The sequence below is a fragment of the Ascaphus truei genome, chromosome 5 (genome assembly GCF_040206685.1).
Source record: "Ascaphus truei isolate aAscTru1 chromosome 5, aAscTru1.hap1, whole genome shotgun sequence".
Classification (NCBI taxonomy): Eukaryota; Metazoa; Chordata; class Amphibia; order Anura; family Ascaphidae; genus Ascaphus; species Ascaphus truei.
This window is the reverse complement of record NC_134487.1, coordinates 80,829,003-80,842,913: the sequence shown is the minus strand read 5'-3', so window position 1 is coordinate 80,842,913 and position 13,911 is coordinate 80,829,003. Positions and strand designations below refer to the sequence as shown.

Sequence of the window (13,911 nt, the reverse complement as noted above, 5' to 3'; positions counted from 1 at the left end):
ACTAATTAATAGTAATGCTGAGGGTCTGGCTTACGTACCAAAGCACCAGTACTATCCGGCACTGTAACTGAAAATACCCTCTTTGGGAGTCATTCTGAAACATATTCCACTCTATCCATGTAAATGGATCTGCCTACCTTCCACACCCCTACAAGATATGCTATTCTCTCCTCTAGGTGATACTGTAGAAGGTACTCTTGGAATGAGATGTGATATAGGCTCGTATGACCTCCTCTAGTCACTTCTCCTTACTCTCGTCTATCTCTCGCATTATGGGTTCTGGATATTCAAATCCGTGTGACTGTCTGTACCGCTGGACCATGTGTCTTTCAGCCCTTGTGATCTTGGTCAGTCTGCGATTTTATGCCTGACTTGGAAACACCCAGAATAAGGGTTCATGTACAGGCGGATCATAGTACCTCAATATTACACCCTTTGGCTGAACTATCCCCAAGCGTATCTCGTGTTCCTACGCCTTTGGGCCTCATCAGTTTCCTCGGAACCAAACTGTCCTTCAACCCACCAGTGATCTACTACTGTATGTCTCCTGCTTTTAGTAGAAACCAAGTTCGATGCACCTGGGATCCCACCAAGGTAAAGAATTTACTGGAGCTGCTTTTGTGGACCCAGAACCTGAGGTAGTTTTAGACGAGAACCCCGAAGTGTCTGAATTTACTGACATGGCATGTGTACTCCCCCCAGAGCTTACACTGCCTGCAATATCATCCTCCTCAGACCCATCCCCAAAGTCCCGGTCCCACCAGTCCTGAGAAGGAACTGCTGATTTTAGAAGGCTTTGGGCCTGCCTATTAGCGCTCTTTGAATATGAGTGTCGCGCAAACACGGGTGGGGCAGTACCAGTAGGGTTTTGGGCTATAGAGTCCTTCAAGTCTCGGTCAGAGTCCTAGGTCTGAGCACCACCCTGTCTGGATACCAGTGATATGCTCACTATGTGAGGTTCCGCAACTAGCTGGGGTTTCCGGCCCATTACATGGTCCTGGAACTTGGCCATTTCTACGGGGGGGAAATGTTGTCATACTCACTGGATTCACAGCATTCTTGCGATCCAGGTGCGCCCGAACATGGTCCATAAAGTGTCTCACACCAGTGCTAGGTAAAGCAGTACTCACCGGAGCGGAAATCGTCCGTTCCTCGTCCACCCGGCGGTCGTCTTTCTGCTGACATCATCTGATTACGGTCTCGCGGGATCCTGGTAAAGGTCAATGTCCCGCACCGGAACTACGTCGACATCCAGTCTTTGCTTGGGTGTGTCGTCGCCATCCGTGTAGGAGTCAGCACCAGAAGGTACCTCCCCGCCGGAAGTCTCCATTGGGTCCTGCCAGAGGTAAGGGGGTGGACTCTCACCGCTCCGCTGACTCGCCGGAACTCCGGGACTCGCTGAATGGGATGCTGATTCACCGACCAGGCCGCTAGGAATTGCCACCACTGGGAAGCTTTTCCGCCACTCAAGCCGCACCATTGCTGTCATCGGGACCGGACGCCGACTTCGCTTGGTGTCACAGGTGACGACTGATTTCACAGAGTCGTTAGGGGTACCCGCCGGCTGGTGAAGCACCACGGATGCACGACCACTGCTTTGGCTCGATGAGGGTAGGGACACATCTGTGGGGGAGAGATACTGGAGCATCTCGCTATCATCTATGGCAATCAGCAGGCAGCATTCCAGCTCCTGCACCATAACCAGCAGCAGCCCCTCTTCACCCTGGGTAATCACCTTACCTGGTTGCTCATAGTTGGTTGATTCTGGCTCATGGACCGTCTCTGGCGCCATTTCTGGTACCAGGTCTGGAACCATCTCAGGAATCAGCTTGATCATCGGGGTACATGGACCCCATGGAGCATCCGCTAGGGCACACGGGCCCTCTGGAACCTCCATCGTTGAGGTTGTAGTTGCATCGTCATCGACCGCCCAGGTATTGGGGTCAGCCATATCTTTTGTAGAAAAGGCCGGAGGCTTCAACAGCATCGGCTTTAAGTAGTGGGCCCTGCACCGTGGACACGTGGTGGCCCAGACAAGACCCCCTCCAGGGAAGTCGCACTTGGGGCAAAGGCACTTCAGATAGCGTTTCCCTTCCACCTTCACTACCAGGAGGCCTCCTGGTAGATGGTAGTGATCGAAATCACAAGGACTCGCCATTGTGATATTTGGCTGAATGTGCAAAGTCAAGAGATAGCGTGCTGTAGCTCCTCTCTCTTGCCAGTCTCTGAAGAACAAAAGGTGCGGTCGGCAACATCCGGCTCCTCCTTGAGTTGAGACAGTCGTTCGACATTGGCTGTCACAGTGCCCCCTCCCTCTGGTGGAGATTACAGTAGGGGCACTCTGGGACTGGGCGTGACTCTGGTTACACGGCCGGCCACTCACATCACTTGGGCACGGTTCTGGCTTTCGCACCAGACACTTGCAGAACCGTGCAACAATTCGGTATGCAACCCTTTTGCAGGCTGTACACGCGGTCTCCAGTCTTGGCGGGAGACATCATCTTGAATAGCAAACTTCTTGTGGTGTGTTCTCGGGCAGGAGAACCACCATTTTAAGTGCACTAACATACATGACCAAGTGTCCCACACGATTCCGGCTAGAATCCATTCTCTGTAGGCCTTCACAGCACATGGTTTTACTGTCTACCAAGCGTAGGTATACCCCAGGCTAGCAAAGCTCCCTGATACGCTGCACTCTGTCACAGTCCATTATGAGCACTCTGTGGTTTACTGTGTCGACGACTGGTGATACTATTATGGTTCTTCAAGCAGAGAAGTATAGCCACCTGCGGATCAGGCACTCCTCCTAAGACACCACCTCGTTAGTACCTTACGCCACCCTGTCTGATCCTGCCACCATAGTCTCCTTCAGGCGACCCTGGCCCACAGCAACGAGACTCCCTCAAGACGTCCTTTGTGCCAGGCCTCATGGTGACTACCTCTCTGTCACACACAGCTCGCCCTATGGATCAGTGTAGGCTACAGTTCATTTGACACTACACCTAGCCTCCCTCTCTGTTCAGCACTCATTCTCGAAGCGTACCTCTTAACTTCCAGCCTTGCATCGCTGAAGGCCTGTCCTATCACGGATCTCAGCAGCACCTCCAAATGTAATGGTGTTTCCCCCACCATCTGGGAGATCACCCTGTTACCAGGTGTGTGGTGCATGTTACCTGTGTGCTCACAGAATGCTGAGTTGTCCGTCGATGGTTGTGGGGACTGCAGGACAGGCTTCTGGGGTATATACCCGAAATTTAGTCCATGGTACACAGTGCCTCCATCGGCTGCAGGCTCCAGATGTATGGAGGTAATCTCCCACAGTAGAATGGTTTCGTCTCCCCCCAGAAAGATTACACACCAGGCGGGAGATGCATAGAAAACATGCACGGCTTTATTCTTCTGCAGCCACAACAGTGTCCAGGCAATCCTGCCCAATACAGTCACTGATCCATCTCCAAACTTGGGATGGTCCCTGGACCTTTACTATGGGTCAAGGGCCCCCACAGCAATCCCTTCTATTCCCCAGCCCTCTAGCGGGACCAGGGACTCTCCCCCTTAGAGAAGAGGACCAGGGCCTGCCAGTGCACTGACTGTCCTGTGTGATACCTTGCCTTTCAACGGTAGAGTCACTAAAAAATTTGGGGTTCCTTAAGTACAGTAGGGGGCAGGTACTAGGTCTGAACCCATGATTGGGTAGAACACAGGCCTAGTCCCACCTCCGACCCTGTCACCCAAGGGAAGCTGCCTATGTGGGGAAAACCCTTAATTGGTACTGGCACTGCCTGTTCTTACCATGACTTGTATGCCAGCGAGGGCAGACTAGTAGCCACACCAGTCATGGCTACATTCTCCCTCTGTTGGAATTCAATGGTCCCCACTTGGAACCGAAATGTAGTGTACCATCCCTCATCTGAAACTGAAACATAACAGGCATAACAGTGTTTACCACAGCAGTATGCACACGATATACAGATTATACAGCATACTGACAGAGGGGACACATACATAATTCTGCCAAACACAGTACATCACAGTGTTATATGAAGCAACAATCATATTACTCTATTGAAATTACCCTGGTTCCTCCCAACATGGAGAACCTATTTACTAATTAATAGTAATGCTGAGGGTCTGGCTTACGTACCAAAGCACCAGTACTATCCGGCACTGTAACTGAAAATACCCTCTTTGGGTGTCATTCTGAAACATATTCCACTCTATCCATGTAAATGGATCTGCCTACCTTCCACACCCCTACAAGATATGCTATTCTCTCCTCTAGGTGATACTGTAGAAGGTACTCTTGGAATGAGATGTGATATAGGCTCGTATGACCTCCTCTAGTCACTTCTCCTTACTCTCGTCTATCTCTCGCATTATGGGTTCTGGATATTCAAATCCGTGTGACTGTCTGTACCGCTGGACCATGTGTCTTTCAGCCCTGGTGATCTTGGTCAGTCTGCGACTTTATGCCTGACCTGGAAACACCCAGAATAAGGGTTCCTGTACAGGCGGATCATAGTACCTCAATATTACACCCTTTGGCTGAACTATCCCCAAGCGTATCTCGTGTTCCTACGCCTTTGGGCCTCAATCAGTTTCCTCGGAACCAAACTGTCCTTCAACCCACCAGTGATCTACTACTGTATGTCTCCTGCTTTTAGTAGAAACCAAGTTCGATGCACCTGGGATCCCACCAAGGTAAAGAATTTACTGGAGCTGCTTTTGTGGACCCAGAACCTGAGGTAGTTTTAGACGAGAACCCCGAAGTGTCTGAATTTACTGACATGGCATGTTTACTCCCCCCAGAGGTTACACTGCCTGCAATATCATCTCCTCAAACCCATCCCCAAAGTCCCGGTCCCACCAGTCCTGAGAAGGAACTGCTGATTTTAGAAGGCTTTGGGCCTGCCTCTTAGCGCTCTTTGAATATGAGTGTCGCGCAAACACGGGTGGGGCAGTACCAGTAGGGTTTTGGGCTATAGAGTCCTTCAAGTCTCGGTCAGAGTCCTAGGTCTGAGCACCACCCTGTCTGGATACCAGTGATATGCTCACTATGTGAGGTTCCGCAATTGGCTGGGGTTTCCGGCCCATTACATGGTCCTGGAACTTGGCCATTTCTACGGGGGGGAAATGTTGTCATACTCACTGGATTCACAGCGTTCTTGCGATCCAGGTGCGCCCGAACATGGTCCATAAAGTGTCTCACACCAGTGCTAGGTAAAGCAGTACTCAACGGAGCAGAAATCGTCCGTTCCTCGTCCACCCCGGCGGTCGTCTTTCTGCTGACATCATCTGATTACGGTCTCGCGGGATCCTGGTAAAGGTCAATGTCCTGCACCGGAACTACGTCGACATCCAGTCTTTGCTTGGGTGTGTCGTCGCCATCCGTGTAGGAGTCAGCACCAAAAGGTACCTCCCCGCCGGAAGTCTCCATTGGGTCCTGCCAGAGGTAAGGGGGTGGACTCTCACCACTCCGCTGACTCGCCGGAACTCCGGGACTCGCTGAATGGGATGCTGATTCACCGACCAGGCCGCTAGGAATTGCCACCACTGGGACGCTTTTCCGCCACTCAAGCCGCACCATTGCTGTCATCGGGACCGGACGCCGACTTCGCTTGGTGTCACATGTGACGACTGATTTCACAGAGTCGTTAGGGGTACCCGCCGGCTGGTGAAGCACCACGGATTCACGACCACTGCTTTGGCTCGATGAGGGTAGGGACACATCTGTGGGGGAGAGATACTGGAGCATCTCGCTATCATCTATGGCAATCAGCAGGCAGCATTCCAGCTCCTGCACCATAACCAGCAGCAGCCCCTCTTCACCCTGGGTAATCACCTTACCTGGTTGCTCATAGTTGGTTGATTCTGGCTCATGGACCGTCTCTGGCGCCATCTCTGGTACCAGGTCTGGAACCATCTCAGGAATCAGCTTGATCATCGGGGTACATGGACCCCATGGAGCATCCGCTAGGGCACACGGGCCCTCTGGAACCTCCATTGTTGAGGTTGTAGTTGCATCGTCATCGACCGCCCTGGTATTGGGGTCAGCCGTATCTTTTGTAGAAAAGGCCGGAGGCTTCAACAGCATCGGCTTTAAGTAGTGGGCCCTGCACCGTGGACACGTGGTGGCCCAGACAAGACCCCCTCCAGGGAAGTCGCACTTGGGGCAAAGGCACTTCAGATAGCGTTTCCCTTCCACCTTCACTACCAGGAGGCCTCCTGGTAGATGGTAGTGAGAGAAATCACAAGGACTCGCCATTGTGATATTTGGCTGAATGTGCAAAGTCAAGAGATAGCGTGCTGTAGCTCCTCTCTCTTGCCAGTCTCCGAAGAACAAAAGGTGCGGTCGGCAACATCCGGCTCCTCCTTGAGTTGAGACAGTCGTTCGACATTGGCTGTCACAGTGCCCCCTCCCTCTGGTGAAGATTACAGTAGGGTCACTCTGGGACTGGGCGTGACTCTGGTTACACGGCCGGCCACTCACATCACTTGGGCACGGTTCTGGCTTTCGCACCAGACCCTTGCAGAACCGTGCAACAATTCGGTATGCAATCCTTTTGCAGGCTGTACACGCGGTCTCCAGTCTTGGCGGGAGACGTCATCTTGAATAGCAAACTTCTTGTGGTGTGTTCTCGGGCAGGAGAACCACCATTTTAAGTGCACTAACATACATAACCTAGTGTCCCACACGATTCCGGCTAGAATCCATTCTCTGTAGGCCTTCACAGCACATGGTTTTACTGTCTACCAAGCGTAGGTATACCCCAGGCTAGCAAAGCTCCCTGATACGCTGCACTCTGTCACAGTCCATTATGAGCACTCTGTGGTTTACTGTGTCGACGACTAGTGATACTATTATGGTTCTTCAAGCAGAGAAGTATAGGCACCTGCGGATCAGGCACTCCTCCTAAGACACCACCTCGTTAGTACCTTACGCCACCCTGTCTGACCCTGCCACCATAGTCTCCTTCAGGCGACCCTGGCCCACAGCAATGAGACTCCCTCAAGACGTCCTTTGTGCCAGGCCACACGGTGACTACAAACAGCCTCTCTGTCACACACAGCTCGCCCTATGGATCAGTGTAGGCTACAGTTCATTTGACACTACACCTAGCCTCCCTCTCTGTTCAGCACTCATTCTCGAAGCATACCTCTTAACTTCCAGCCTTGCATCGCTGAAGGCCTGTCCTATCACGGATCTCAGCAGCAACTCCAAATGTAATGGTGTTTCCCCCACCATCTGGGAGATCACCCTGTTACCAGGTGTGTGGTGCATGTTACCTGTGTGCTCACAGAATGCTGAGTTGTCCGTCGATGGTTGTGGGGACTGCAGGACAGGCTTCTGGGGTGTATACCCGAAATTTAGTCCATGATACACAGTGCCTCCATTGGCTCCAGGCTCCAGATGTATGGAGGTAATCTCCCACAGTAGAATGGTTTCGTCTCTCCCCAGAGAGATTACACACCAGGCGGGAGGTATAGAAAACATGCACGGCTTTATTCTTCTGCAGCCACAACAGTATCCAGGCAATCCTGCCCAATACAGTCACTGATCCGTCTCCAAACTTGGGATGGTCCCTGGACCTTTACTATGGGTCAAGGGCCCCCACAGCAATCCCTTCTATTCCCCAGCCCTCTAGCGGGACCAGGGACTCTCCCCCTTAGAGAAGAGGACCAGGGCCTGCCAGTGCACTGACTGTCCTGTGTGATACCTTGCCTTTCAACGGTAGAGACACTAAAGAATTTGGGGTTCCTTAAGTACAGTAGGGAAAGGTACTAGGTCTGAACCCATGATTGGGTAGAACACAGGCCTAGTCCCACCTCCGACCCTGTCACCCAAGGGAAGCTGCCTGTGTGGGGAAAACCCTTAATTGGTACTGGCACTGCCTGTTCTTACCATGACTTGTATGCCAGCGAGGGCAGACTAGTAGCCACACCAGTCATGGCTACACTGGTCATTAGTGTTCTGTATTAGTGCTGTGCGCTGTACATTTTATGTCACTTTTTTACTCGCCCTAACGTATTATTGTGATCTGAAAGGGGTATTTTAAATTAAATTTTCAATCTAGAATACCGTAGCTGTTATTTCATTTTATCTTTGGCACTGCAGATCCTACCTACTGAAAGGGGTTTAATAGTTCATGCAATGAAAAGTTTGATACAGTGAATTTAAGTTTTTGTTTGTATTGTTATTGATTAATTAGCCATGTTACTTACTAAACTGTCAATATCTCCAAGAAGGTTCTATTCATCTGCAATTCATAGGGAAACACAGCTTACACTTTACTGTCATTTGTCTTTACATGTTTTTGAATGAGATCAGGATTTAAAAGAAGTTACAGGGGTTCATGTAATCTCATTTATTTATTTACAACATACATTCCAGGAATAATTCCTCTTTTTCGTATCTGAACTGATCAAAAATGCATTTTGGTTTGAGTTCAAAACGTGTTCAAGACATCTAATTAAAAAATAGTAGTTGCATAGTATATAGGGAGAGATATTCAATGAGCTCTGATATAGAATATCAGAGCACTACTGTATCTGCATTTACTGTTATTCACATCAGTGGCCGTTATCTCAGGATTGAACTCTGATACCCCTTATCAAAGCCCGGTGAATCCCGGCCATAGAAACTTTAACTTTCTTGTTAGGGGGAAAAAAAAAAAAAATTGTTCCTTTGAAAATGAAATCATCTGCAGTTAGATTGGTTTGAAATTTTTTTTTTACAATAAAATGACATAAAATAAATATTATCTGATAATAAATACATGAAAATAAAAAAAAATATTAAGGAAAAATGAATTACACATTATTTTTTTTACCTTCCTAAACATACCTAATGATTTTACCCAACAGAAACAGTGTAAGCGCCTGTGGTGCACTAGTGCAGAAGGAGTCCATAAGGGTTGTCGAACTCAGCATATGCCTCTAGCTGATGGAAGTGATTGTGGTCCTGGAATGGTAAGATTCTCATTATAAGTGTCTTAAAATGATTAGACATTTATTGCATTCTGTTGCATGTTTTGTTTTTACGAGTTGTATTTTTAGAGAAAATATATTATCCTGATTTTGCCTAGTTTGGATTATAGAGAAGGACACACCCAACCCAATGGCTACCATTAGGAGAAGATCAGAGAAAGAATTTGAATCAGATAACTGCTTTTATTAGTGGCTGAAATGTTAGGATATTGAATAACTCATGAGAGGTATTTCATAACCTTTCACCCATATATAAACGTGCAGATAATTTAGTCCAGGCTGTTCCTCTATTCACTAATACACTTACAACATTTACATGCATTATAAATAATATTGTTTTTAAACAATACCCAAGATCTTAGGATATAGGCTAGGGGGGATTTGTAAAAGAATATGCAATGATAAGTAGTATTTAGATACAGTATGTTGTCGGTGCCTGGGACTTTTTAATAAATAGGAGATGGTGATTTGTGTGTAGTTTCCTCATTATTATACATTGATATTTCTTTCAAATGATTGCACTGAAATGAAAAGGAAAAAAAAGGGGGGGAGGAGGTGGGATTATTTTGAACAATATGGATGATTTACCTGGAGACCATATTCTTATGTAAACATGTTTTTGCTAAATCTTATGTACTTCCAGACTGAATGAGGCTTTCTCAGTACAACAATGTCTTAGTGTTTGATGTATGCAACAATATTAGTGAAAGCAGGGGATGTTGAGACTAGTGTGTATGGCCCTATTCAATGTGTTGTCAAAATATTTACCTATGTCTGGGAAGATTTTATACCCATTCACTTGAATGAAGATGAACTCCGAGATCGCACATCAGTGACAAATGCTAACATCATAAGAACATGTAACCCCCTTTCCCTATACCTAAGAGAATCCACGGGCAATTACGCATGCTTCTAGTACCTGTATGCTCACAGGAGGCCTAAGTCTCCGCTTCTGGGATCCTGGGGTGAGCTCTCTCTCTCTCTTAGTGCAGCGACTTCACATACGAGGGATCCCAGCGTTGGCGGGATGACTCCTCATTGGACCCAATATATATATATATATATGTTAAAAGCCTATAGGGAACCATGTTAAAAATGGTTATTGAGGCAAAAAGTGACACTGTGTGCTCATTTGCATGTCATTTCCCAGAATCCCTTGCTGCAGTGGAAGTGCTGTATGCTGGGTGATAATGGGGAAAGGCGGGGTTGCAGACCTGCCTAAGACATGCAGATGAGCATACAGTTATATTTGCATATATATATATATATATATATATATATATATATATATATATATATATATATATAAAACTATATCAAGTGCACAGATACAATAAAGTAAATCTATAATCTCTATGCAGCCACAATGCTGGTTGAAGACAAAAAAAAAAAAAATATTTAAGGAAAACAGTGCATTCGCCGCAACAAGACACTATTATGATGAGATAAATTGTTGCAAACAGAGGTTCAAGGGAGGGACAAGAGTGGATGTATAATTTAAATAGAATCCATGAAGCAAATAAATGAATGGAACTGCATGTATACAGGCATACCCCGCTTTAAGTACACTCACTTTAAGTACACTCGCGAGTAAGTACATATCGCCCAATAGGCAAACGGCAGCTCACGCATGCGCCTGTCATAACGTCCTGAACAGCAATACCAGCTCCCTACCTGTACCGAAGCTGTGCGCAAGCAGGGAGACTATAGAGCCTGTTATAAATGCGTTATTTACATCAGTTATGCATGTAAATGACAATTTCAGTACAGTACATGCATCGATAAGTGGGAAAAAGTAGTGCTTCACTTTAAGTACATTTTCGCTTTACATACATGCTCCGGTCCCATTGCGTACGTTAATGCGGGGTATGCCTCTATCTAATATCGACCATACATATACATGGAATGAGAGAGTCAATCTTGAAATCACGTATGGTGACCTGTATCTTCCTTTCCAAAATAAACCAATGTCACATGATAGATTACCTCTTACTCAAAGTCCTGTTGTCCAAGTATACTATGTAAGTAAGAGTTTCTCACCAGAAATAATAAAATAGTATCCTCACACTGTGGAGGCTTGTGTCTCACTGACCATCAAGCCAGATGTCTCCTGCTGGATCCAACAGCACAATCAGCCCGATCTCTGCGGTCAATGTACTCCAACACCTACTGCTGAAAGGAGAGAGGGGAATGCCTATTTTGGCATAGTTATCGGGTGTTGATAACAATAAGATCTTCCACAGGGATATCCTTGGTCTTTGGCACAGTGTTGTTGCTCCGGTGCTCTATATTCAGACCTCCGGTTCCCTCTGATCTACGGAAGCTCTCCGATACACGTCGGGACCTAACTCGTCTGGCATCCTCACGGTAACATCCCTCTGGTCTCCAAGTTAGCACGCTGTCGTCCTTCCACTCCTCAATTGCCCAGTACTTTCTCCTTCCCTGAGCACAGCAGTCTCGTGTTGTACTCGTGAGCGCTGTGTGGTCCCGGTACTCACATGTAACACACCTCTCCTCCACTTCCCGGCAGCACACAGATTAATCAATCATAGGCACTGTGTAGTACCTGTGATTGCATGCACGCACCTTTCCTCCACTTCTCAGCTGCACACTGATTGAGCATGCTATGGGAAAGCCTCTGGCGTGAGGTATATGGAAGCGCTAGAGGTTAAACGTGGATGATAATAAAAAGCTGACACAAGCTTACTTTTTGGGATATATATTAAAAGAAAAGCAGCATATACATGGAATATGTAAATCTCCTGCTAACCTACGCGTTTCTCCTAAAACATAGACTTCATCAGGGGTATAATGATGTCAATACAGCCTCTATATTTATACCTGTGTTCATGCATTGGTAGGTTGATTGGAAAATTAGTTATCCAATCAGTTTGATGAAAATCCTCCAATGAGTGTCCTCATAGATATATTTGCATACTCACAGGTACATATATAGTATATCTGACAAGGTATAATCACAAAGTAATATAAAATATTTAATAACATATAAATAAAATGTACTTATACAAAAATAAATAAAAAAGGGGATTATAGACAATTTATTACAATACAGTGTTCTATATGAATTGAATAATATAGCATTACACTTTATACACAAATAGGATTGTAATTTATGGTATCAACATGTAGATTAATATTGCAATTAGAAATCATAGTTAGTCAAAAATGTCACCATAGTATATCCTAGGAGCCAATTAGCAGAGGAGGGAGATAAATATCCGTTTTGGAGAAAAGCTCCCAAATCAATATAAATGTTATGTCCTTTTGGTACTAACGTTTTCATCAAGTGAATCCACTTGGTTTCTAATTTGGATATTTGATTGATAATATCCCCCCCTCTCCAACTTGGTTCAACTTGGCCCAACTTGGTTCCAGAATATCTATGCCAATACATTTGATTCTAATAGGGTTTTAGTTATGGCATTCCTTAAAATGCCTGGAAAGGCGGTGTTGCATAAAACCTTTCTGGATGTTGGTGATATGCGCCTCAAAACGCATTTTTAGCTTGCGAGTTATATGACCAATGTACTGTTTCTGACATGGACAGAATCAAATACACTGTATTGACCGAATCACAATTTATGAACCCATCGATCTCAAATTTTTTCTTAGTACATGTAGAGAAGAAAGTCTTGACCTGTTTAGCCTCTAATGGGTTAAGTTTGCACATCTTACACTTGAGACATTTGAAAAATCCTTTTACATTAAGAAATGATTTCATTTTAATATCCTTGTCTGATTTTAAATAACTGGGGGCAATAGTTTTTTTAAGTGACATAGCCTTGGTGAAGTTGACACTAGGTTTCTGTGGCAAATATGGTTGTAAAACAAGGTCTTTTAATATTAAGTGCTAATGTTTATTAAGAATACGTTTAACCTTGGCTGAAAGAGGATTATACTGCGTAATGAACGGAACGTCAATTTTCATTTCTGTATTTTGGGCACTGCTGGAATTATCTCTAGTCTTTCTTTTCAGTAGGTATTTTCTATTCAAAGCTGTTGTTTTACAACAGGTCTGCACAACTCCAGTCCTCGAGGGCCACAAATGGGCCAGGTTTTCTGGATATCCCTACTTCAGCACAGTTGGCTCAATTAGTGGCTCAGTCTGGCTGAGCTACTAATTGAGACAGCTGTGCTGAAGTAGGGATATCCTGAAATCCTGGCCTGTTTGCGGCCCTCGAGGACGGGAGTTGTGCAGACCTGTTTTAGAATATGCATTTTCCAAAATTTCTTTACTATAGGATTTGGATTTAAATTTATCTAGAATGACTACAGCTTGTTCCTAAAATATATGTGGTTCCGAACAATAACGTTTCATCCGTCTTAATTCCCCATAAAGGATATTGTTCAACCATTTATGATAATGGTTTCTTTCTGCTTCTGTGTAATTAAGGCAATTTACATGTAGCCAGGTCTCCCAGCAGTATCAGCACCCCCCTCACCTTCCTAGAGATCGCGGGTGCCGCCGAGTCCAATGGCGGCCCCATCGAGCGATACGGGAGGTGAGGGCGGTCGGGTCCCGGCTCGGGGGTTGCTGGGGACGCGTGCGGCCGGTTGCCAGGGCCGCACGCGCGTCACGGGAATCCCGGCACTCTCGGAGCCGGGCGGTTAGGGCGCCACCATTGTGCGTTAGTTCGCGCATGCGCAGTGGTCGCGCGAGTGTAGGGCTGGAGCGGGGAGTAGCGCGTTGCCCCTTAGTGCAGGCCGGTTGCCGGGGACGCGATCGCGTTGCTACGGGCCCGGCGGCTGGCGAGAGGTAGCGCGAGGGAGTCAAGGCAGCCCCCTATAGTTCGCGCATGCGCAGGGAGGAGGCAGAAAAGCCCGCGAAGCCAGAGCCTATTAGGGAGGGCCCTAGAGAGGGACTACAGACCCCAGGAGCCTTTGTATGCCCCATGTGACACC

At 46.8% G+C, this 13,911-nt stretch overlaps 1 protein-coding gene across 1 annotated transcript in view; it reads left to right on the top strand.

Moving 5' to 3' along the window:
- Positions 1-13,911, top strand: part of ADAMTS20 (ADAM metallopeptidase with thrombospondin type 1 motif 20) — a 293,501-nt gene that overhangs the window by 142,933 nt on the left and 136,657 nt on the right. The window contains exon 11 of the mRNA XM_075600093.1: positions 8,866-8,970. Within this exon, the coding sequence (XP_075456208.1) occupies positions 8,866-8,970 (105 nt within the window). The remainder of the gene's footprint in view (positions 1-8,865; positions 8,971-13,911) is intronic.